Here is a 24,434-nt window from a genome sequence, read left to right on the forward strand (position 1 = left end):
ATCGAGACAGACAAAGGGAATCATACAGACGATAGACAGGTAGACCAGACATCAAATTTCATGAACATTATGTCAACGGACAGCAAACAAGTGATCCTTTCCCTGGGCTCAGCCGAGAGTTGCCGCTAGGACAATGATCGTCAGGATCACAGCCAGGATGATCAGCAGGCAGCACATCTTGTTTCTTGCGTTCTTCTGGTATCGGCTCGCACTGCGTAGCTCGACATTTGCGCCCCGAGTGTCTGTCGTAACGTTCTCGACGTTCTCGCTAATGATATCCAACTGGCCTCCTTGCTCGCGCACAATATGCGCGACATCCCGGAATAGTTCGTTTAACTCGCCAACACTCTGTTCAATGTTGCGGATCTCAGCCTCGCGTTCGATGATCAAAGCATCTTGGAAATCGACTTCATCCTGGTTAGCAAGTCGCGGTTCCTCAAGCTGCTGCTGCTGCTGTTGTTGGTGGGCGTCTGCCGACGGAGAAGTCGGGGCACCCTCATCGAGAGCGGTGCGCGCGGCCGCAGCAGATGCACGCTGCTTCTCCAGCGCTCGACGCTGAACTGTTTGGAACTCTTCCAGAGTCGATCTGAATTCAGAGGAGAGCTTCTGCTGAGTCCACTTTTGAGAGGGCTATATCGATATCTGTTAGCAATGGTCTTATCGTTATCAAGGGGATATCAGGCAGGCATTGCTCCGCAGGACAGGCCCAATGATTGGAAAAACGCAACAGTTAAATAGACAGCAACAATGACAATATCTCACGTACATTGACATCCTCCCATGTCTGCACCTTCTTGATGGCATCACCGGCCTCCTTGAATCCCGCCCGCGTCTCCTCTAGAAGGTCATGTACTCGTTCCCGGACACGCTCGGTATCCCGCTTCGTCCCAAGCAATGCGATCTGATTGGATAGACGGGATATATTGGATGTTAAAGTGAATAGCTGACTCGAGAGACTCTCCGTGAGACGGTGAAACTCGGGATCATCGCGATACTGAGGGTCATCCCCGCGCCGGACAGTCGTGGGCTGCGACTCGAGAGAACTTAGACGATCGAAAGACATGGCGGCAGAATATACAGTGTAATGTTCTTCTTCTTCCATAGAAGAGGCCGATAGAAATCAACCCCAAGGGATATAAAACGACTTGATGCGCCGACGAAGAAGGAAGGCGGAAGATCAGGCAGTAGCCTGACGTCGGTGGTCATGTGACCGTTACTCTGTTTAGCTGCAAAAACATATCGCAGCTCCAAAGAATAATAATAAACCGATCAATCGCTTCGACGCTGCCGGTGCGCGCTCGCTCCCTTTCTTCTCGGACGGGAGTTTATTCCTGCAGCTGTAGGGGCTGCTCTTCCACCAACTGGATCATGCAGTAATCCTTTTCCCGCAAACATCAACGAGAGGTTCTGCATCTCCATCACCATGGCCGTCGCAAGGCCTCGCCCGTACAGGCGGATCCTGACGTCCGCCCTGCATCGCAGATTCGTCCACGCCTCTGCCCTCTCCCTTGCTGTCTGCTACTTGGTCGCGTTCTTTACTGGTGTCAAGTCGTCCTGTAAGTGTTGTCGTGGATCCATTTCCGTTTCCTCAATTCGAACCATTCGAGGGGTTACTTTGCGCAAAGAATTGCATCTGACATTGTTTCTCTAGTTTTCTGGGCATGGTTTCCATTTGGTCCCTGTGGCATTCGCACCCTTCTTCTCTTCATTTGTCCCCTTACTGTCTTCGTTCTCCGTGTCGGTCAGATGCACATTGGCGCAAGGACTACGAGCTCTCCGTTGGGCACCATAAAGCACCTATTCCCTCTGCATATCATCCAGACGTTTGGCTGGTACTTCTTCTCTGCCTGGTGGTTCAGTGAAGTATATGTGTGGTCGTCTTCGAGTGATGCAGACCTAGGATGGGTCAAGCCAGGACGGTAAGCACTCTTTGCGGTATGAACTATGGCCTGCGATGCTGATATTTAGCAGACACAATGAACGGGCCACGCTGAACGAAAGACCCATATACTTGCACATCTCTCATATTCTGCTTGCGGTGTTACAATCATCGATCCACCTGTACACAGACATCGATCGAATCGATGTTCCCGTCGCGAAGCGCACTCCGGAGACAAAGGACTATAAAACTCACCCGGTGGTTCCTGTTGTGAGAAGGATTCAACGTGCACTACCGCAGATTGTCGTTGATTCCTTCGCCTGGAGTTCCATAATGACGGTTGCAGGACCTGTAATCTATATGCTGTTTCTCAGACGCACCGCGTGGAGCTACACCTTGTCGTTCGCCAAGCTGTTCTGGAACTTCCCCCGGTCTGCAGCGGATCCTCCTGGTCTGATCCCTCCGCTGCATATTACGCTTCTTTGGCGTTGTCTGACATCCGGCGCATTGCTTATTCTACTTTGGCGGACGTCCAATCTGTTCTTCACGGCTTTCATAGCCCAGGGTCCGATGAAGCGGGGTCAGACGCTGACAGCAGAGGTGAAGGATCCGAATGGAAGCTTACTCAATGGATTGAAGGCGAAAAAGGAGGTCGTGAAGACATTTGCGTTCTGGGAATTATGTATTATCAGCCAACAGTACCCTGAACGTCGAAAGGCCATCTTCAGCGATATCGATCGTGAAGGTGGCGCGACCTGGACCCAGGTGTTGAATGCCTCGACGGCCGTGATCAATGGCATTGGAATTCGAATTAACGAATACCAGAACCCGCCTTCCGCCATAGCCAAGAAGCCAGCGCAGAAAGGCCGGCCTCAACCGACTCTCCAGACATTGCCGCAGCTGACTGCTCCGCCTAAACAAGCAGACATATTTGCCCCATCTCCAAAGGCGCGATCACAGAATGAAAAGTTCGAGGAAACTATTGGTAACGTCGTGAAGTCATACGGCCAATCGCCGGACTGGACGCCCACTGCTCGAGCCAAAGCTCGCGATATCTTTGATAAGGCGTCCATGGCCATGTTGAGCCCGGAGGGCAAGAGGAAGCTCCTCGCATCAACCAAACAGCCAAAGTTGCTGACTGGAACTGATTCTGATCAAGCTTCCTCCCCGGACAAGCTGCATCCCATAACGGCCCAGATCCTACGGTCTCCAGTTGGTGCACTTTTCAGGCAGACCTACTCACGGCGGTTACGTGGCATTGTTCTGGGGAGTCCTTACGATTCTCTCTGTTCTATCATCGATGCTGCAGAGTCTTTGGCTTGCCTCTTTGTTTCCAGTTTGGAAGAAGACCCCTACGGCAAGGTGCAATCCGATTTCCCGGGTGTCGTACGTCTCCTTGCAGACACGATCGTGACTCTAGAGGGTTTCATTAACGGCGGCCTTAAAGTCCACTGGACGGACGTCACCTTTCCTCCGTCTAGCAACCCTGAAGCGCAGGCGGAAGCTCGCCGAGTGCCGGAAGTCGATGCTGTGTTGGTCTCCTTGAAATGCTCGCTTACGGAATTGCTCACTGCATACAAGCCCTACCTCAGCCAAGTTGGGCTTGCGGGCAAGGACTTGAGACTAGCGAAACAGGCAGCAGGTATGGTGGAGGAAGAGGCATGAAAGGCTATGTAACGATGATAACATCTTGTATTATGAGATAGACATGCGGCTATTGTTTGTCCGCGTGCGTTGGAAAAGTTTCTCTGCATTGGCTTTTTCTGATATCCAGAGATGCGCGAGCTTTCTATTTATGTATCTAGGGCCCAAGAAGAGAGTGGGAGTTGGGTTCGGTTTTCTTTGTCTTCGCAACAGAATTCAGGGCGAAGGGGAGTCGAGTTGCATTTGTCATTAGCATCAACAAGGGAATTGACTTGATAAAAAAAAGATATATATATATATACCTTTCACCTTCACATCAGAACGCAGGACATTTCTAGTCCGAACGTCCTTAATTATAGCTATCTCATCTTTTCACCACATCGGTAGTAGGGTAAACACGCACTTCCTATTTGGGAAATAGTGAAACAAAAAAACCCGGGTCATAAAATCCCCGCGGGCCGAGCCGCGGTGGATCCCACGGCAAACGCTCGGCCCTGTCGATTCCTGCCGAGAAAGGTAACTATATGAGAAAGTACTTCACACAGGATAGGATAGGATAGGATACTATCAACTTTGAATTTATACAGTATAGAAATCTGAGATATTCTTATCACAGAATGGGTCTTGGGGACATAACGCTTCGGTTTGTTTTGGTATGTTTGTGTGAGTGTGAGTGTGTCGTTATTATCTTATGATATGGTATGGGGTTAGATGTATACATGCATCATAACACAGTTTAGTTAGTAGTAAGGATATAAGAGATGCTATGCAGGTTTCAAGGTCTGGGCGTCCTTCTGTAGCGCAGGTTCTAGATAGTGTGCCCACTGTCCATTGCCCAACAAGGCTGTAAGTCTGTTAGTGCTGGTTTGTTATGATGTGGGATCGTGCGCAGGGTTTTGCGCGTATAAGGATAGGGCGAGTATTTAAAGTAGAGTGATTAACTAAATTGGATATGTGCGTCTAGTGGATTTGTTGGATTGAACGGCGAACTGTATACTTAGTTACTTACCACTACATTCTAGTTTCGGGTCATGTTGGTGAAAGAGGCTATTGGATTCAAGAATCATATCAGCAGCTATGCTGTTCTATTGAAGACGGAATAAATACTATATGCACCCATATATATGTGTGTATACATATGTAAGTCTATGTATGTACAACCCCCACAATGATCAGTCTCGCACTTTGGATGACAGTACGTAAGGCAATGGCCATGATGGCTGATTCATCACGACTATAATATTACCACTGCCTCTCCACGGAGCTGCCTTGCCGATGGCTATAATTCTCTCTGGCTGCAAGAGTGCATGCAGGAAAGAGGTGAGGTAAGCCTGCGTGCAAGCGCCCAAGATCGCGAATCAGTTTTTTGTTTTGGAAGAACGTCCAGAGAATGAGTTTCCGGTAGATGAAAAACGAAGAACCGGTAACTCCCCAATTTCTTTTACTTCCCAACCTCGAAATCACAAACACACAAAAAGGTCGTGTCACGTCACAGTCCCTGTACTTTTGTTTTCTTCTTTTTTTCCTTTTTGTCTGCATGATGGCCTACCATTTAGGCCATCTGCCTAAACTCGCCCTCTCTGTACTCCAGAAGTTGTCCATTCGTAATCTGAAATTGCAACACCACACACAAAATGCTCGTCAAAACGTCACAAGACGATGTTGCTCAATATCTGCCAATCGCATGGCGGAAATGCTTAATATCGGAGGACTTGAAAAGAAAAAAAGAAAAGGTCCTTGGGAATCCAAATAGTTGCGAGAACGAAGTCGGTGTTTAGACAAGTGAACGGAAGCGAACATGGTAAAAAGATGCACAAGCGAAGGATAAGAAGGTCTCGAATATTAATCGCCGCCCATATTTGCAATAGCCGAAAGACGCCTGCCAAGAAGGAAAAAATGCGGGGTGAAACGTTTCCTTTCCCCAAAGTCGAACGGTACCGTAAATGCGAATGAGGGAAGAATATGATCTGATCTAGGATTCGTCCATTACTTCATCGATGGTGTTTGAGCTGAGGGTTCCTGTTGATGAGACCGTAGTACCGGCTCCGTTCACACTTGAGGGCCCTCGGCCCCCTTGTTCACTGATGCTTCCCAGTCTGGACTCAGCCTGTGGTTCATCCTTCATGCACGCATTTTCGAGGATATTAGTCCACTTCCCGCTGGTGCCTGCGTGGCTATGCTTCAGATGCTGCCGGAAATGATCCGCGCGGTAGAACTTCTTGGCATTGTTGCATTCCCCGAACTTGTGCACGCTGGTCAGATGCTCAAATCTGCGGTCCCAGTCGGGTTGCGGGAAATTAGGGAAGTCTTCGCCGCAGTATCCGCAAGTATCATGGGAGGGACCAGCACTGGTTTGGGCCGCTGGTGAGATAGAGGAGTGAAAAGCAGCTTGGTAGCCCGACAGAGCAGCACAAGACCAAGAATGACGACGGAGATGGAGCGAATTCTGATGACGCTCAGCCTCGTTCTTGTTCTTGAACCGGTTGTTGCAGAACTGGCATGAGTATTGCTTCTCTGACTCGTGGGCCCTGGAAGGTGAATCCACGTTAGTTTGGCGCTATACAACACGCGGGATCTTCACAGAAAAAAGTAAATCAAGTATATCTTACCTCAGTTCTTCAGGGCTGCTAAACTTCTTTGGTTTCTTTGGGCAGCAGTCACAAATGAACATGCCTTGGATCCCTGGGCCTGTCGGCTTCGACACGTTCAACGTTGTCTGTACGGACATCTTCCGTGCCGTTACTGCATTCTGAGCCTCGGACACTGCGCAGTACTGGGCACCTCTGGCAGCCGGTTGACCGATCAGAGATGCTGGAGGACTGGGATTGAGGATTGTCTTCTCGTGGTACTGCTCGAACTCCGAACCGGGCGATATGCCTCCAGGGGAGAGACGATCGTATGAAGAGATGCTTGTTACACTGCTGCCTCCCAATGACAATCCAGCGGATGAAGCATAGGAGCCGGTCCGTAGGCTTGCAGAAGAGGCCGATGACAGTGATCCGGGACAGACTTGATAGCGGGAATTAGGAGAAGTTGAATTAGTGAATGGATGTTCTGTGGTCCGCCTTTGGCGATCACCGTTGCTTGTCGACGCTCTTCTCTTCATGCCTTGCTGCTTGTACTGAGTTGACGCCCCGTCGAGATAAGGGGGAGTACGTTCTCCCAAGGGGCCCTGCCGATATTGTGTAGAATCTTCAGCAGAAAAGTCGCCCTCCACATCCGAAAAGACGCCTTGGTCATAGCTTCCCCGGTTCGATCGACTAGGTAAACTGAACGTGTCCTCAGACTGAGGAGTCACACCACCAGCAGATCGACGAGCAGCATTCTCAAAGTCAAGCCCGAAAGGAGCGTTGCTTTCAACACTAGGACTCCGGCAGTCCATATAGTCTTTCCATCCGAGCTTTGTCCCTGGTGAAATACCTCCAGAGGAGTTATTATACCATCTAAGCTCCAACGAACCTCCCGGGCCGTCGGGAGCGCCAGGAGAGGGAAGGGTTCCCGCACTCCGTGGATGGAAAGGCAACGCTGTCAACGAATTCCGGGCGTCTATACCCAAAGGACCGGGGTGTCGTGATGGAGAGTGTGGTTTTCCGATTTTCGAGAGGAGATGTTGGTCGTATGCATCTGAAGAGCTTTTCACGCTCTTGCGAGAGAAATCCCGCTCACCTTCGAGACTGGTTCCACCACGTCAGCACAACCAATTCAATAACAACTCTCCTTCTATGTAACCATACTGCGCAATTGACAATCAATGCTCAGGTAAAAAAAAAGAATAAGGTATACTGCAAACGAAAAAATTTGATCCTGGTACTTACATTGGTCCTGGCATGCTTGAAGAGACAGAACCTCGAAAGCCCTCATCGGTCCGGTGAGGAAGGTCAATCTTAATAGGAGGCTGTGGACTTTTGGATAGAGGTGTACCACTAGTTCTTTCTAGTTCAGACACCATTGATCTGTCACTTCTGGCCAGTGGTTCTGGGCGTGAATGACCTCCGTACAGGCTTGAGCCAGGGTCAATTGGGGTCAATTTTCCAAAACTACCAAACCCAGGTGAATTCGCGTGAATCCAGCCAGCATCATGACCCGATTGCAGGGCGTTTATATGGGGTGGAGGCGGAAGCGGAGGAGGAGCAAAGTCCTGCACATTCTTGGTAGGAATCCTCATCGGCCCAGGCGATGAGAAGGACTGTTCACCAACAGGATGGGACGATGAATTAACCGTGGACATGCGGCGGTCATAGCTGTTGTTGAAATCATGGACGTGGATCGAAGGCGGGGAGGACAGCCGCGGGAACTCCATATTCGAGGGAAAGTTGCCTCAAGCCAAACATCCAGGGGTGGAGAGCAATAAAAATGATCTCTCAGTATTCGGCAGCTAGACGCATAGGACGATGAACGGGCGTTTCGCAATTGTCTCGTGGTGGCAAGTGGAACGGCTCCGTTCGGGTAGTTCGTTGTGCCCAGCTGAGGGGCAGAGATAGGACCGAATGGGCGCCGTCGGTGAGAAATATCGAAAAAAAGCTTCCTGTAGAAGTTATGGTGGGTTGTTCAAAAGAACGCCGGGGCAAGAGACGAGAGTGGCGCGCGGTAGATCCCGTTAATAGAAGGAAATGAAATGATATAATAGTCTTGTTTTGGCGCTTGTATCTGGATTAGAAAGAGTAAGGTTAGGCTTGGTACATGGACTTGCGGCCTCTTGTCAGACAGTAGGGCTGAACAACGTACCCTATTCGGGCTTCTAAACGGGGGATCCAGTCTGCCGCTGCAACTCATCAAGTGAGGTCGATGTATCTACCACACCCAGATGGAACCCTTTCCTTTGTTTCGCAACCAGCGTGGAGTTAGACCGTGGATAGCGGGGTCAAGTGGAAGGGCCAAAGAGCATAGTGAACGGCATCAAGATTCCAAACGTGCGTGTGTACAAGACGGGAACGTAGTGGTGGACAGCCAACCAGTGACGGATCAGGAACAGCCTGTCAAAGAAGAAAAACTGCTTTTCTTCTGGGTTCTCTCTGTCTTTGTCCCGTAAGGATAATGTCCAATACAATGACAGAGACGCGAGGGTAGCCTAAGTATACTATATGCCGCGGTTGTGCAGAAAAGTTTCCCAAGCCCGCAAGCCAGACCAGTCGTCGATGGATATTTCCGTTCGAGACACAGCGCGGAAAAGAGCTGTCTCTCTTTCTCTCTCTTAGACAGGGAGTATGATTGCACCCGCCACCTGTGGGGGGGCGCAATTTGTTGAATGTTGACAGTGAACGCTCTTGGTTCGCCGCTGACCAGCAAGACAACAGCCGAATTCCGCACTGCAGGGTGTGCTGTTCCGGTCGAGAGCGCGCGCGCAGGGAAGAAGGAGAGTTAAGAGAACGAGCGAGATCCGAAGAGGATTGAGACTATCATTCGCATCGGTATCCGCACCAGCTGCAGCTCCTGTGGGCACTCTTTTTTTTTTTTTCTCCCAGCGCGCGCTGGGATGGCGGGAGCTGGCTTCGAGTCCGTACACCGTATGGGGTGTAACAGACGAGACGAGCAGATGGGCCAGGATCGCAGATGCCAAGCCCGCGGAAGGGTGGGCGACAAGCCCCAGGGCCGATTTGCAGGACTGTCACTTGTCAAGAGAGACAGTCCAGTGGCTCTAGCTGGAGCAGAGACGGTCTAGTGATACGTACTGTGCTGTTAGCTGGAGACATGAACTCACGCCGTTGGAAAAGGCCCGCGCCGGAACGGCCAGGCAAGGCTTCATGGGGGCTGCGGGCTGGCGGGAGCTGGCAGGGCGTGGTGGATTCCCAGGACCCTCACGTTCGATTATTGGAATTGAATTAACTTCTCTCGAACCAGGACCAGGGTGGCCGCAGTAGGGCAGACCGTGACACCAAGCGGTTTAACTGGGGATGGTTTCGTTCTGGCGCTTCGGGATAGCCGTCGTGGAGCCGTGCGTTTTTTCTGGACGGTGGTGCGCCAGTGGACAGGCCTTGGGCAGATCAGCTACCGCCCTTCTCAGAGCCAAAAGGACAGAAGAGAAAGAAAAAGGAAAACCCTCAGAGACTCGCTTGGGGTTGGTGAGGATGATCCAGTCTGCGTTGCAATAATGGTATCAGACCCGTCCGTCCGTTGTTAGAAAAGACAGATTTAACCGGTGATACATGCAGCCCAGCACAGACGCCCCCCCAGACAGCGCACCGCAGAAACCCAAACAGAGCATGTGTATTTGGCACTGACAGGAGCGTACATCAGAGCAGGACTGTCTGTGTGTGCCATTATTCGTCCCTCCTTCGTACCATGGACCGTCCCGAGGGGAACAAATCCAACGACGCGTCTGATCATCGTTGGGGCCCGGGGCCGACGGACACGCTAGAAGGTTATGAGAATCCTCCATGGAGCGGTGAACACGAGCTACTCGACTAGATGGAGAGCTATCCAGTCCAAAGAGAGCAAGCACTTCGCAGTAGTAGGAGGCAACGGTTCATTAAGGCAAGTCAAGCCATAACATGGTCAAGGACACTATTATTCCTACTACTACGGAGTTACAGAAAATATTAATTTCCTCCTCGTCCACGGGACCAGAATCTCTAGTCTCCATACACTTAGATAGGTACCTCTCTCTCCGTATCTACGCTCTCTGCGGACACTGATAAAAATAACATGAGCAGGGATCCTTTTACTACGGCATCATACTATGGGTGTTCCTTGGCCGTGCTTGTACAGTACAAGTACTCTGGACCGTTCAGGACCATACGAATCCTTAACTAATTCCGCCACGCGATGGCTGACTTGGAGGGTGTGTAGAAAAGTACGCTGTCGTTTTCTGGTGGCTCACTGATTCGCCCCGAACAATCATGCAGTGCACGATGGCGGCAAAGCAGTCACAGGGCTAGCGGGACCTCTTTCATCATCGATAAGCAGGGGGTAAAGAGCTCGATGGTCGCGTATACTTACGGGGTACATGGAATACTCTAATCATATCTGTCCCTTGGGACCATCGATTCAGAATGTTACAGCGTCCGGATGACTGGGTCTATCTACGGGTAATATTGTTGTTTCATTGCTGACGGGAAACCCCCCGCCGCAGCTCCCTGCAACCCAGAAAAGGTTGTTGTTCGGTATGGAGAGGATCAGAATGGAAAAAGCGCTTCACTTAATATTTCTCTCGACCCTGCCATTGGGTTGATAGGGTTTCCTTTCCGTGCCCCCGTCGACAAGTAAGTAATAATCCAAGAGGATCGATACCCGCAAAGTATGTTAACTATGTGTTGACATTATTATTATTGTTGTTGTTGTTCAGAATCAGAAAGCTCGTTACCACCCTTTTCCGAATTTCTCCTAGTGGTACCTTTTTTGCAACATCTGTTAAATAGTAAGGAGCAGTCGGAGACCAAGGCTGCCCTAGAGAAGTCTCAGATCCACTCAGTGCGGCCTTGTCAAGCATGACCCGTTGCGCTAGACTCGACTCCACCTGGAGGAGCTTGCACTGCCACAATAATGGTCCCAGGTCCTTCATTCCTGTTGGTCTGCCCTGCGCATGGCAATCGATTCAGGGTACGCTCTGGAGTCTCTCCAGTTGTCCTGAGTGACGCTGGCTGCTGCTGCTGATAATGACGGAGCCTAGTTGAGGGAAAAGAAAACAATGCTCGAGGATCCAAGTGTCAAACCAGGATGGTCACATCATCAGTGGTGTATCGAAGTTCTGACGGCAGACGCCCATGTTTACATACAAAGAGATTATTGTCAACCCGTTTAGAGGTGCCTGTCTCCCTAACCAAAAGAAGCTGTTACGCAACTGTCCAGGTGGACACCCAGCCCATCCATTATTATGCCCCGTAAGCGCCGATTGCCAGCACTGGACAACGGATCCACACAAGCTCAGCAAGAAGTTGAGCGCTGCTGGGAGCCCATCTGCGAGGCCCCCCATCGAGTCCCAAGCTGAACTCCAACGGAAGCATTTTCACAACCAAAAAATTCCTGAGGTCAGCGCGTCGATCAGATGTATTTGATTCGGGCATGCGACGCTGGCCCAGAACTTGTCGGCAGGCCGTGCCAATTAAACTTGACAGGTCTGTCGTTCGATGGCGAATTCAGAGAGAAGTTGGTGTTCCAGCGGGATGTCAAAGCTATCCGCTGACGGGTTAATTGCAATCTTCTCTGGAGCCCTGACTGCATCCCAAGACCGGAAGATTGTCAGACAGGAACGCACTACTGCTCTGCCTGCTGCTTCCCCCTGGGCTGCATCGAATCCCGCGGGTCGCACGCAGCGACAGGGCGCATGAGGATTATCGAGGCAGGCTAGGGAGACGGCAGGGTGCGCCCTGAAGCGCCGCTGCAATATAAAGTTAGGCTAGGTTACTGTCCGGGCGCCGTCAGCCTTAAGAGGCTGCGGCTACGTGCCCGTGCACACGGCTCTAGTCAAGGGACGTTTAATGAGCTGCCGCAGTGATCCCTCCAGATGACCTCCATAACCACCACACCACCACACCGACACCCATCACAATAATAATAGTCATAATGATCATAATAATAATAACCATGACCTCCAGGTGCCCTTAGGCTGTGGCGTTCCACGAACCGGCATCCCATTCCGCCGGATTGGGCACTTCTTCGGAGATATATCGTTGATTGATCGCCCTGTGGTCCTTGCTCTACGGACAGTTCGTCATCATGATTACGGCCGACTTGGGTTACTATGATACTGTCTCTATTACTCCGTATTTCATCAGTGATCGATCGTTCGTTCTGCTTGGCCCTGAGCATGCTCCATCATCCGGGGTCTTGTCTTTCTTCGCTCCCCTGCAGAGAGTCGGGGCGTCCAGAGTAGAGCTCTACCCTGACACAGTGGAGCTACCCGGGATATCAGACGATCCTCATGTGTTGGGGCACGGTCTCAACGGAGATTGCGGTCGAAACGATTAACAAAGAAAGCCTGATGTGTCCAGCTTACCGGTCGAGTGCGGGGTGCGACAGCTTCCAGGATATTTATCATTTTTCAAGATTGGTTAGTCCTCGAGACACTTCGCCATATGTGCAACAAACAAAGTGCAATTACCCGACGTCGTTGTTCCAAATCCCGATGGTCTAGCTTAACGCAGGGCAGACTAGTAACCTAGCAGTCGCGCAGTCTCACCATATTCATAACAATAATCTGTTAAGAATACCCCACGTACCCAAGGAGGTCTAGCCAAGACTGTCATGTCATTGAGTTGGTGCTAGGCTTATTTTGTCTGGAAATAGTGAGCAGCTAAGCTAAGCTACACTTACGGTGCTTCTTGCAGACCCGCAGAATCAACGGAAATCGAAAATTGTTCCTTTTCGTACGGAGAAGGCTTGAATCCTGCACCTTACTGGCTTGCTGCTGAGATATACTTTCAACCACTGTAGATGGTGCCAATGGGGATGCCGGGCCTCCGAGGAGGGCGCAAGCCCCGTCTACAAAATACGTTTTCAGAACAGGGAAATAGTGTGACTATAGGATTCCTTGTTACTGGTGCAGCTGACTTGTCATCTGGCCTCAAAGACACTGGTCAGAGTCAGACAGAAGCACAGGTGCGGCGTAGCTGCTTATCTATAATAATAATACGTCACGGAACTCCTTTTGCTGTTATGTGAGGATTGGTTTGCTTCCAAGCAGCAAAGAGCTCATAGGGATTAGTCTAACGATGGGGCTGCAGCTAAGTGAGAACCAGCTATTCTTTATCGAGACATGTATGGCTATATGGGAAGCCCCTGAAGACTACCAGATCTGCATGGAGCCATGGACCAAGATTCTTTCACAACCCATCGAACTAGGAATTGTCTCGGGAGATCTTGAATGCGGGAAATACATGACGTCTCAACAGGGCTGTGCTGTTGCAGTGAACCACAATCGAATCATGCCTTGAGATAATAATAGGCTATGGAGCATCCTCATGGCAGATGGATCTTGTCATTGGATAATCCCCAAAAACACGGGAGATGGGTCAGCAGCAAGACCCATGGGCCTGCTTGGACTCAAGAGTCGCGACATCTGATATTCGCTGTGTCTCCAGAGTCCATCGTATGGTAGTCTACCGGTAGTCCTGGTGAATGAGGGGAATTAGAAGCGGGTTAACCATGGCTCACGAGATTGGATCTGGCGTCATCACATGGCATGCCCTAGCCCTAGCCCTAGCCCTGTGCCCTAAGCAGATATCGCCAGCCCCGCTAAAACTATCCGTCCCTTAGTTACTCGATTAGTCAAGCAGCCTGGCCAGGAAAAGTCTCTGAAGAAGAGAACTTCCCCAGTTCTTCCCAGCGGGCGCGGAGACGGTATCAGGCTATTATTAAATAATACCCACGTTACAGTCCATATTTCATCTTGCGGACGTCACTCTCTCATTATCTGGATGGGTGTGCTGTCGCCATGGCGATGAATCAAGTTCCTGGTGAAAATATCTACATAGGCGGGTGGGTAACCCTAGAACGACCTCCCTCAAGACACTTTTGGCCTTCCAGCACCTGAGCTGGCCTTGCAGCGGGTCAAGCCGCCTTTTGGAACGTGCTGACAAGCGTCCGCTGTGCTTTAGCTTCCTGTCTCTCAAGAACAAGGCCGCATTAACTAGAGCAAATATTACACATATTGTCTCCGTGTTGCGGCTTCAGCCATCAGAGGATCTCTTTGCTCCTTACAAGCACCTAGCTATCGAGGTCGACGATGTCGATGATGAAAATATCTTGGAGCATTTCCCGCGCGCCATCGCTTTCATTCAGTCGGGACTTGATGAAGGTGGCAGTGTCCTAATCCATTGGTGAGTAGAATACCTGGTTTCCTAATTTGGCAATACATCATGTCTCAAATTGATCCCCCTACCTGTAAATTTCCTCTCTTTACCGATCCCTCGTACCTCCTTTCTCTTATATTCTTCTTCTTTTCTATATCCTTCTTGCCATCATCGCCCGAGTACTAGTGGATCATGGAAATGATGCGGCATAGTTTCCTTTTTGTTGTCGGGGATGTCTCATGTCATGTGACTTCTATGTACAAGAATATCAGATCATGTGCAGTCTCGAGTCACCATACTTCGTTGGGGTTTCTCTAGCCCACTTGTCCCAGATGTTTTATGACTTTCTAGTGTACTTATCCTGGATATCATAGTTTTGACTAACAGGAGCCACAGTGCGATGGGCAAGTCTCGCTCCGCTACAATCTGTATTGCCTTCCTTCTCCACCGAGATCGTCACACGACAAACCCAGAAGCTGCTCTCGCTCTAATAAGAGAAGGGAGACCACTATGTGAACCTAATGAGGGTTTCATGCAGCAACTGACTCTTTATCATCAAATGGGCTGTCCTGATGATGTCTCTGGACATCCGATTTATCAAAGATGGCTTTATCATCGCGAAGTCGAGGAGAGCGTTGCATGTGGTCGAGCTCCAGAATTAGACGCCATACGATTCGAAGATGAACAACCAGTCAGCACTGAATCTTATTGTGGACAAACGACAGAGATTAAATGTCGAAAATGCCGGTAAGCCTCCATGCACCTCAGAAGATTATATTTGCCCACTCGACATTGTCACTCGAAATTGAACACTAATCCTATCTGGCGCTATATAGGCGAATGTTGGCAACTACGCCGTTTATCATACCCCATGAGAAGCCGAGCCAGAAGAAGTCTCGGGGCGCAGTGGAACCCGAATGTGCTCATATCTTTCTGCATGCTCTGACTTGGATGAGGCCATCTCTTTTCCCGTCGACGCCTCCTGCTGACCATTCAGACTCTGTCCAGCAAGCAGAAGATGCACCACTTTCAGGCCGTCTGACATGTCCAAACCCCAGCTGTGGATCTAATATCGGGAAATTTGCATGGCAGGGAATGCAGTGCAGTTGTGGCAAATGGATCGTACCTGCTATGGGAGTCGCAAGGGCTAGAGTTGATGTTCTGGAACGAAAGTCCCCAAAGGGGAACGCGACGCCCAATGCAAGGCTTGGTGCAATGGGCATCCGTCTACCGCCCGGCATGAGGTCTTTCGACGCGGGAGCTCCAGGGACGGGACGAAATAACCTCTGAAGACAATCACAATAGATAAAAAAAATTAGGTGACCATGCATTCGGACACGCCAATATCGACCAGTGACAGACCCCTCGCTGATAGCGAGGTCTGTTAGTTGCAGCGGCGAAACTGTTGACATTCAGTCCAGCGACTGATCCGATCTTCATAGGATCATTAAGCGCAGCAGTCTATTACATCCAGTGATCCCCAGTGGCAAATGGCCGTGGAGTTAGACAGCATACGTTTCGGGATACCTCACTCTAGGGTACAGCTCAGGCAAATGATTGCCAGATGCGTCAGAGATTACCACGAACGGTTAATGCAGGAAGACTAGAACAGAAGTCCTTCTGTCATATCTATTCTGACTACGCAGGTTTGAATGGTTAGATCGGGCCTGCACATTGGCCGATCGGAGAGCGTCCTATACCAACAGCAGACATTGGATGATGACCGAAATCTCGAGCCGTTAACCTCTTCAGGTTCATAGATCCGACATAGAGATCAAAATGATTATCATGGCCATCATGTTTCCCAGAGGCCTTACCATTATCTGATATTCGGCGCGTAAAGCAGACAAAGACATCACCTCTTAAGATCAAGTAGTTGCTGCCTCGGGCTACAATACGAGAGTTGTCAATGGAATATTTTCATGTTAGAGCCTGAGGCCACAGCGCGACAGCAACCATGGCTCTTGCAGACACCGTCTGTTGGCGTACGCTTGGATCCTGCAAATCATTACCCCATATGCATGCTCCAGCTCGTGGCTTTCATGGATTTCCGTCACCCGCGAGCTTGGTACGGTACCTCACCCATGGGCTCCACTTGTTACATCCTTCCGTTGCACATCCTCAAGAGGTAATTCAGGCTCTGACGCTGTTGGATGTGTCGAACCAGCGTTGAAGAAGTCGAATGATAACTTTATAGCCTCGCCATCGGTAACAGCCTCAATACTGAGAATGGTCGCCGAGGGAATTCACTGTGGCAGCGCAAAGATCTTGCAGGGTATTCATCCGTATTCTCCGGGAAAAGCTGGAGCGGTCGCGCCATGGCAGTCTAGTGTATCGCACGAGTCAGAAAAACGGCCCTGCTCGCCGGCTAAGGACTCAGTATGAGCTCTAAGACCGCCGCAGGCGCCATAGGGAAGGATATGAGCTTCATTATTGGACTGCTCGCTTGAGGCGCTCGGCAGTTTCGTCAGCCCCTGTGCAATCGGGGATCTTCTATCGATTTAGTTGCCTGTCAAGTTCGGCCGGATCATAACCGGCTTCGCAGATGAACTGAAATTGATTGTTCTATAACGTGTCAGGCCGTCATAGAGATTTTCTGTCTCGCCACCGCCCACGAGCAATGTTGACCGCAAAGAGCGGTCAGCGCGAAGTGAGAATCAAACTGTAGCCGCTAGGCGCACCGCCAGTTTGCGGGACCGAAATGTCCCAGCCGTCGATTAACCTACTGTATTGTCCTTTTTTTTTTTTTTTTTGGCGCGTCACCAGCTTCCTTCCAAGCCTTATTCAAGGGCATTGTTAATTACCTCTTTGCCGCCAGTCGGAGAAAAAACATGCATGGATTAGCCCATTCCCGTAGCCGACCAGAGCTAAGGGGATCTGACATCCGAAAACGATGATCCTTGCGCTTCTATCTACACAACGGACACTGATCAGCACATCCCAGGAGACAGTTGTGTGGAAGAAGCAGCTTGGATGTTGTGTCACAGATTGCTCGGAGGCAGCAGAAAACTAAAATGGTAGATCAAGGTGTAGACTACCGTTCCTTTTCTGGTCCGCACATTCACTTGCCCGTCCTTGACACGCAGAAAGCAATGCTTCTCGCGTCTTGGCTAATAGTCACCTCTAGGCTCTGTCACTCTGTGGATCGGTCACTTTATTGTTGTTGCTCTCCTATTTCGCACCAGGGCTATGGCGCCAACCGGGATTCACTGCCGGAAGTCGCGATAAATCCTTCATCTCCTCCATCTGTAACAAAATTTCTCCAGTCCCTTTCCTGGTATGGGAGTTACCTACTCAAAAGCTGAAGTGAACCCCCAATCATCTCCAGCGTTGTTGGCCAGAGTCGCCACTGCGGCGGCCACTTTGGCCAATTCAGGGACCATGGCATCCCAGGGTTCCTACTTCTGGGCAGTGTACGAGGGCTAGACCCAATCATCCAACAAGTATCAGCCCTCTAAGGTTCAGTCTGACGCCCCCAAACCCAGGGTCAAAGTTGAAAACGAGCGTAGCCTTTCGGAGTCTATAATCCTCGAACAATGCTAGTTGTATCACTGTCTCCTCAATGAAGGAGGCGAAATGCCAAAAAGAAATTGACAACTGATAGCGTCTGGGCATAAGCATCAATTCAGGGGGAAATAAATAAACTATCACAATAATAACGTCAAACCCCCCAAATTCGGTATCCACGTAGCGTAGCTCATATTTCGGATTCGGCGATTTCGGGGACCTCGAAACTAAGGAGTTTTTGTTTCAGTGTGTGGATATAACTCGTAACTAATTATAGGTAAGAGTATGACATAACCGACATTCTCCTTCTATTTCGGATGTTTTTCTATCTTTGTTACCCGATAGATGGAAGAAAAATAATATCTTAACCAAGTTTATTCTTCTACAGTATATGTGCATGTGTACAGTACAATAATCCCGTGACCAATCAGTTACAGAGATCTAATCACGTACTTAAACTAGCGAGATCGCTCTATAATTTATAGCTAGATCTATCTAGATTCTATTATCATATAAATAAAAGGAGAAGAATTGCTCCGGAAATCATTACTGCCTATTATACTGGACGGCTATAATAGACTAATCACTGTCTAGTTATCTTGTCCTTCGCACTAATATCGGAATTTAGTCGCGCTCGCATAATTAAGTAAAATCATAATATATCTGTTCCACAGAATATAATCCTAACTGCAATAGTTAGTTTTAGAATGGATAGTATATTCTATCGGCGCATAAAGCGAATGTCCAGGTAATTTGTTAATTATCCGTTTGCAGCACGTCCTGAATATATTATAGGGTAGAAAAATGATCTAGATTCTTTGTATGTCATAGGAGATAGATATGGGTTTAGACCTCCCCCTAGAGCTAGGTTCAAGCAAGATGGTTTAAATCGAACGTTGCTTTCGTGCTATTAGATATACTTTCTAAATAGGCTAGCTTATAGAAAGCGGCGACGTAGATATATACACTTGCGCGTTAGTCCTCAAGATATCGCTATCTGCAAAGGACAGCAGAGGGTTCTAAATATACAGCACGTCCTATATACCCTCTATACTATTGTATTCGGTTTATTGAAAAGAAATAAACCCAAGAAAGATATAGCAATGTCTAGATTTTTTTTATACGCTATAGGAGATGAATATAGCTTCAAATCTCACCCTAGAGATAGATCTAAGAGACGTTACTTCTATGCTATTTGATATACTTACTCTCTAAACAGGCTAGCTTATAAAAAACGGCGATATATATTATATACTTGGGCGATAATCCTCAAGATATTGCTATCCATAAAGGACAATAGAAGATTTTAAGTATATAGCACATCCTATATACTCTCTATACTGTCGTATTTGATTCATTAAAAAGAAACAAACCCAAGAAAAATAATAGCAATATCAGAAAGGCCTTGGTTCATGGAATCTAGTTTGATATTGTGATTATCAAGTTTAACTCTGTCTGCTTGATGGGATGTATCTCTGGTATATGCCTAAACTGAAGTTGAACCACAACTTACGATACCATTAATCGATAGCCCGAACCGAATTAAGAAGTTGCTATGTTGACGCTCACGGAAGACAAGTTGACAAGGAGCTATCCTTGAGAAGGAGGGAGTCTATAGAAGACGACAACACATAGTTAGACTGCTAAATAAGTGTGTGTGCTATGCATGCATGCTGATGTACGGCAAGTCTAGGTATGCAAAGACAAATGAGGGGGGACAGCATAGAGAAAGGATCGTTGAAGAGCTGAAGCAAATATGCATTGCAGTATGCCCACTCAGACATATGCATCGATCACGTATTTCCCAAGAAATACCATTGAAGGCAGGACGATTGTTTTAATATAGACCGTGCAAGTACTATAACTGCAACATAATACACATGCATGGTTACCTGAGCCATCTGCAGCATGGGGATATCTCAAATGACAACAGTTTCTCGAGGACTCGGTTTCGGTGGCTAGTGTATGCAACCTGTTGGTGTCCTCTGCCTGGAGAGAATCAATGCATGATGGTCTGAGCGGATAAGCACCTGTGATGGTAAATTACAGCCGTCATCGAGGAGAATGGGTTAGAAGTAGTGCATGTATCAATATAATGCATGCAGATAAGATCCTGGTGGACTTGCAGGGCGTGGCCATACATATAGCTCTGGTGATCGCAGCAGAAGGTCGGCCTAACGGACAGAATAAGTAAAGAAAATGGCGATCAGACCCTTAGTTTATACAGCAATAATATTAAATTTTCCATATTCGTGTTGTAGATGCGGGGAGGATAGATCAACAAGGGTAGCTTCGATATTTATTCCGTTTTTGAGCGCAAGGATGGATTCTTCGCCACACTTTGACATCATAGGAAATAGGACAAAGTCTCCCGCACGCTGTACGTGCTCACCCACACAGTCTCACACCTGTGGTTGCAATATTGTATCAATCGGGTTGCATAACCGCTCATGTGGCGGCCCTTTTGACGGAGACTGCTGTTTAGGGCTGATATGGATACGAGGATAAGGTGAGGCATGCTGTCACGCATAGGCATGGAAGCTTGTACGTCTACCCGATGCGCCAGTGACAATTAGCCGGCCACAGATGCGGAGCAAGTACCTTAGCGCTTACCTTCGGGACGGGGGCTGCCCCCATGATATTGAGCACTAAGATGCTCATAGACGGTCCAGTTGTCCGTGCTTTCCACATTTCTCTCGTAAGGATCATGATCTCTAAGGCTGGCTGTGGCCATGGGAGAGGTTTCTGACAGCCATCAGACGTTTAGCACCAAGTAAAAAGACTCGCATCGCCATCCCAACAATCAAGACGATCAGTGACCCATGGTATGGCTGATGAGTGACACATAACTTTTGGTACTATCGGAAAATATGACCTGTGGAGTGTCGAGATAGTCAATGGTAGACTAAGCTTCATTGGATGGACCAGACAGCGGCCCCAGTCACTACCTGATTGTAGGTAACCTTTCATTATCCAGAGAGTCTCGAGCGTAGGCTGAATATAGTTGGAGATCTGCTCTATAGCATCGGCCTCGAGGTTTGTGTCACCACTTTTCCATTTATCTAGAGAAATAATTGAATAGATGAGGCAATAAGGTAGATCTCTCCACGACTCATCTTGGCGGACTAAATTGAACATTGTCGATATATTGCCGATCACGTTGGGAGTATATGACTATCAACTTTGAATCTAGAGCTTGACCCCGCAATATTGGACCGATTACTTCATGGTCTAATTGCTGTTGTCGTATGGTCGATATCCCTGGAATAGCTGCAGATACCCGTTTTGTCAACCGGGAACTTCCGAGATTTCGAAGAGTTAGACGGGTAAGCGATAATAGTGCTTACCAGTTACTGCAGATCATATCGAATTTTCTAGTCAGGTGAATGTCCGACGAACCAAACAGCGATGCATCGTCACGATGGCACTGCAGGTCAGTCCCAATGCTGACCTAGCAGTCATCCCATTGCAGTATAGGAGAGGGGAACCATGTTGACTTTGGGGGTACGGTCTGTAATCCTCTCTCGTTGTCGGTCATGGGAGTAAGACAAGAACATCTATCGTGATCTCACGGTGTATCTTCCTTTCCCCCGAATTCAGTGGCATGCTCTTTCAGTACGTATTGACGTATGCATATTGATATATGCATATTGATAATAGGAACCCTGTTTGCTTGATGCTGATACTATATTTGCGATAGTTGGCCTATTACCTTGCCACAGCTCAGGGTTCTCCAGTCGGGACGGATGGGAAGAGTGCCGAATCCCTCAGCCGCTCACGGTTCCTTTTTGCAAGCTCGATGTTGCGGAGCCTGTCAACTCGCATCTGATAAAAGTTCCTAAATCAGTCAGTCTACATTACCAGGACATCTCCATCTTCGTGACGTACTTGTGGAGGGAGAAAACACGTGGAGTATCGTCCGGTTTGGATTCAGTTGCCGCTTTTTTGATGGCGTCGATCTGTTTCAGCGTCAACACCTGTCTTTAGAAGCAAAGATACGTTTAGTTTTCGAGGGAAAGCACCTTCTCATTTTTCTCTTTCTCTGCATCATCTGATTCCTCCTTTTTCTTTTTATCTTTACCGTCTTCCCCTTTATCATTCTTCTTTTCCTTGTCTTCTTTTTCTTTCTTCCTTCGCTGCTTTTCCTCATACTCTTTCTTCACCTTTTCGATCTCGAGTGCTAGTGCCTCTTCCTTCTTCTTTGCCGCCTCCTTTTCCGAGTCGACAATAGGAGAGCAGAACCCCCGGTCCTTCAAATGTGCAGGACAAACATAGAAGAAATCCTGCATAAGTCAGAGAAACCAGCTCTACTGAGGACACCGGACAGATTTATGCGATGGACCGATATATAGGGAACTCTTACTTTATTGTCAGGCGTAATCAACACGCTTGTAGACGGTTTATAGCAGATGTAGCATGCCTTGGCGGAGCTGTCCGCCACGCGGCGTAAGTGCCACACATTAGGGAGAGACATCGTTCTGAGGACTACAATTCCTTCCTGAACAATTCCAGAAATCCCCCGACACTGCTTCTGGTATTCTGGGGCCGAACTGTCGCCGAAATGGCAGAGAAAATAGCTATTCAGAGGTACTGTTGCGGGGTGTTCCAGTCGTCGGGCGGAATTGCGGGCTCCGATCTTGATAGATCTAGATAGGTCATGTGATTGAATTAGGGACGACAAGCAAGTTTCAGCAACGACAGAGAACATCTTTTGCGTCCGGAATACATTGGTCGTAGAATGATTACCCTCCTTGCGGGGTTGAGTACAAATGAATCTTGTATTACTGTACCATTATCTTTCTGGCCTCTGATGGCTATTCAGCATCAGCTTTCAGGCAATGTGTTGACCACACTCTAATATCTGTTTCTTCTATCACACAAACTACGGCCTTAATATGCGAATTAGTGAAAATGAAAAACCCTCCCTAATGCAAGCACAATATACCCTCATGACGGACAGATTAAGGGACGGATACAACGAAAACTTAGAGTAAGTCTCGAACTACTCCGTTAAGCCCTTCTCCATCGCCTTCAGAGCGTGCTGTCCCAACGAGCCGGGCATAATGCCTTTCGCGTTCTCTGCACGTCTTCTCGCATCTATCCAGATCATAAACTCATCGTAGGTCTTCGGCATGACCTGGATGTCCTTCTCTACCAGGAATGTGTAGTTGAACATGCCGGTCGATTTTCTCGTTCCGTGCTCAACATCGCGAACCTTGGTGTCGACTCTGACCTGGACCTTGGTGAATTTGGTCTCATCACCCTCCTTACCTTCAGGCTCGGTGTAGGAAACTGACGCTCTCAGATACAACACGCTGCCCACAGGCACAGGGTTTTCAAAGGTGCTCGGGTCCAACGCGATGAAAGTCGGCCTGGCGTGAGCAAAAGAGGCTGCACAGCAGAAGGCCAGCTCGAACGACTGTCTCAAGAGGAAACCACCGAAAATCATGAAGTTGTGACGATTGCGGTGCTGTGGCTGCATGATCATGGCTGATTTGAGGACCGTGTCGTTCATAAAGACTACGTTGGAAGGTCGCTTGTCCGGAACGTTAGGGTCTATTGAGAGTCAGTATGGTCTGACTCGTTTTGCCTCGCGATGAAGACTGCTTACTCGACCATGAAGCCTCCTTCATCCACATTGAGTGGATAAGGTTGCTCTCTTCGTCGTTCGGCGCTTGTTCCAGCAAGCTCCGCTGTCGCAAGGACTTCTTAGCTTTGTAGTTGGCTTCTCCCTTTTTGAAGAGACGCCGTTCTTCCTCCGTCTCTATCTTGAGAGGGGCAACAGGGACAGGCCTATGGAGCATATCAGTAAAGAGCTCGATGTTTCCATGCAGGTAGGCTTCAACACCCACTTTCTCGTGATAGGGTCGAGGGACACCATGGTGAAAGCGCAGGTAATGAGAACGTCCTCTGGCTTCACCTGTTCTCCATCTGCGGGCGCTTTGGCTACCTGGAGGGAGACCTCCATACTGGACCTGCCAGTTGCATAAGTGACCTGTCCGCTGATCTCTAGATCACAAATCTCCTTGAGTTGGTTCTCAATGGTGATCCTATCCACCGCAGCAGTCACCGTGGCTACAGCGTCGCCGGTATGTCTGTACGCAACGACACCCGCAAATGCATCAAGGTCCATAAACAGAGCTCCCAATCTGTCCGATGGAGTTAGCTTGATGCTCTAAACTTGAAGCATTCCCGTCGTCTGGACTTACCTGATACGGCCCGTTGCATTGAGATACGAGTCCAGCAGCCATTTGTCTTGTGCCAGGGGCAACACCTGAAAAGCTCTAATGAGCAGAGTATCCAGTTTTACATGAACCATGCACACTCACCGCGCAGTAGTAGCTATCGGACATCCTTCTCGGGGTAAGATCGGGCCCCGAGTGCTCCGCCGGAGCCTTTCCCTGGGAGTTGGCAGCATCCTCTCGAGCCTTCGTCAGGGCATCAATCCAAGGCGTCTTCACACGCATTGGCAGCCATGTCGGCCGAGATGCTGCATTAGCCTGTGCTGGATGGAAGTCCCTCGACAGGAGAGGTTGGAACTGCTTCGAGGCCCTAGTGCATGGTGTAGACACGGCGCGCCTAGAACTGGCCAAAGCCGTCCTTCTACCGATCCCGAACATGATTCCCTTTCAGTACGGTTCTACTGCAGGATGGTGATAGCAGGTTTGCGATTATTA

At 49.0% G+C, this 24,434-nt stretch overlaps 6 protein-coding genes across 6 annotated transcripts; 2 read left to right on the top strand and 4 right to left on the bottom strand.

Moving 5' to 3' along the window:
- Window positions 1–108: 108 nt before the first annotated feature.
- C8Q69DRAFT_441540 (t-SNARE) lies at window positions 109–1,063 on the bottom strand (the record flags this gene model as incomplete). The annotated part of the gene is made up of 2 exons (XM_028628756.1): window positions 109–630; window positions 767–1,063. The coding sequence occupies 2 exons, from the start codon at window positions 1,061–1,063 to the stop codon at window positions 109–111; spliced, it is 819 nt and encodes a 272-aa protein (XP_028486987.1).
- Window positions 1,064–1,187: 124 nt separating this feature from the next.
- Window positions 1,188–3,801, top strand: C8Q69DRAFT_455102 (putative nuclear envelope protein). The gene is made up of 3 exons (XM_028629750.1): window positions 1,188–1,556; window positions 1,652–1,919; window positions 1,972–3,801. The coding sequence occupies exons 1-3, from the start codon at window positions 1,424–1,426 to the stop codon at window positions 3,542–3,544; spliced, it is 1,974 nt and encodes a 657-aa protein (XP_028486988.1). The 5' UTR covers window positions 1,188–1,423; the 3' UTR covers window positions 3,545–3,801.
- Window positions 3,802–5,385: 1,584 nt separating this feature from the next.
- On the bottom strand, window positions 5,386–8,036 carry C8Q69DRAFT_132383 (hypothetical protein). Its single transcript, XM_028625324.1, has 3 exons — window positions 7,339–8,036; window positions 6,133–7,197; window positions 5,386–6,051 (listed from the first exon to the last, which is right to left on the bottom strand). Exons 1-3 carry the CDS (start codon window positions 7,821–7,823, stop codon window positions 5,496–5,498), a joined length of 2,106 nt encoding a protein of 701 aa, XP_028486989.1. The 5' UTR covers window positions 7,824–8,036; the 3' UTR covers window positions 5,386–5,495.
- Window positions 8,037–13,739: 5,703 nt separating this feature from the next.
- On the top strand, window positions 13,740–15,874 carry C8Q69DRAFT_132508 (dual specificity phosphatase). Its single transcript, XM_028625325.1, has 4 exons — window positions 13,740–13,936; window positions 14,056–14,277; window positions 14,641–14,997; window positions 15,087–15,874. The coding sequence occupies exons 1-4, from the start codon at window positions 13,893–13,895 to the stop codon at window positions 15,538–15,540; spliced, it is 1,077 nt and encodes a 358-aa protein (XP_028486990.1). The 5' UTR covers window positions 13,740–13,892; the 3' UTR covers window positions 15,541–15,874.
- A 5,606-nt stretch (window positions 15,875–21,480) lies between these two features.
- Window positions 21,481–22,231, bottom strand: C8Q69DRAFT_504015 (VPS4-associated protein 1; the record flags this gene model as incomplete). The annotated part of the gene is made up of 4 exons (XM_028632547.1): window positions 21,481–21,595; window positions 21,646–21,716; window positions 21,780–22,040; window positions 22,121–22,231. 4 exons carry the CDS (start codon window positions 22,229–22,231, stop codon window positions 21,481–21,483), a joined length of 558 nt encoding a protein of 185 aa, XP_028486991.1.
- Window positions 22,232–22,759: 528 nt separating this feature from the next.
- Window positions 22,760–24,377, bottom strand: C8Q69DRAFT_441545 (HotDog domain-containing protein; the record flags this gene model as incomplete). Its single annotated transcript, XM_028628757.1, has 5 exons — window positions 22,760–23,313; window positions 23,369–23,550; window positions 23,610–23,906; window positions 23,967–24,031; window positions 24,087–24,377. 5 exons carry the CDS (start codon window positions 24,375–24,377, stop codon window positions 22,760–22,762), a joined length of 1,389 nt encoding a protein of 462 aa, XP_028486992.1.
- Window positions 24,378–24,434: the final 57 nt, after the last annotated feature.

This window comes from Paecilomyces variotii, assembly GCF_004022145.1.
Source record: "Paecilomyces variotii strain CBS 101075 chromosome Unknown C8Q69scaffold_2, whole genome shotgun sequence".
NCBI classification, from domain to species: domain Eukaryota; kingdom Fungi; phylum Ascomycota; class Eurotiomycetes; order Eurotiales; family Thermoascaceae; genus Paecilomyces; species Paecilomyces variotii.

Bases quoted from the DNA above. Each gene is read 5' to 3' on its own strand.
- C8Q69DRAFT_132508 (XM_028625325.1), top strand. From the start codon at position 13,893: ATGGCGATGAATCAAGTTCCTGGTGAAAATATCTACATAGGCGG. The intron at 13,937-14,055 runs GTGGGTAACCCT...GCTGTGCTTTAG, and splicing joins GAAAATATCTACATAGGCGG to CTTCCTGTCTCTCAAGAACA. The intron at 14,998-15,086 runs GTAAGCCTCCAT...GGCGCTATATAG, and splicing joins ATTAAATGTCGAAAATGCCG to GCGAATGTTGGCAACTACGC.
- C8Q69DRAFT_455102 (XM_028629750.1), top strand. From the start codon at position 1,424: ATGGCCGTCGCAAGGCCTCGCCCGTACAGGCGGATCCTGACGTCCGCC. The intron at 1,557-1,651 runs GTAAGTGTTGTC...TTGTTTCTCTAG, and splicing joins TACTGGTGTCAAGTCGTCCT to TTTTCTGGGCATGGTTTCCA. The intron at 1,920-1,971 runs GTAAGCACTCTT...GATATTTAGCAG, and splicing joins GGATGGGTCAAGCCAGGACG to ACACAATGAACGGGCCACGC.
- C8Q69DRAFT_132383 (XM_028625324.1), bottom strand. From the start codon at position 7,823: ATGGAGTTCCCGCGGCTGTCCTCCCCGCCTTCGATCCACGTCCATGAT. The intron at 7,198-7,338 runs GTAAGTACCAGG...TGGTGGAACCAG, and splicing joins TCAAGCATGCCAGGACCAAT to TCTCGAAGGTGAGCGGGATT. The intron at 6,052-6,132 runs GTAAGATATACT...TTCACCTTCCAG, and splicing joins AGCAGCCCTGAAGAACTGAG to GGCCCACGAGTCAGAGAAGC.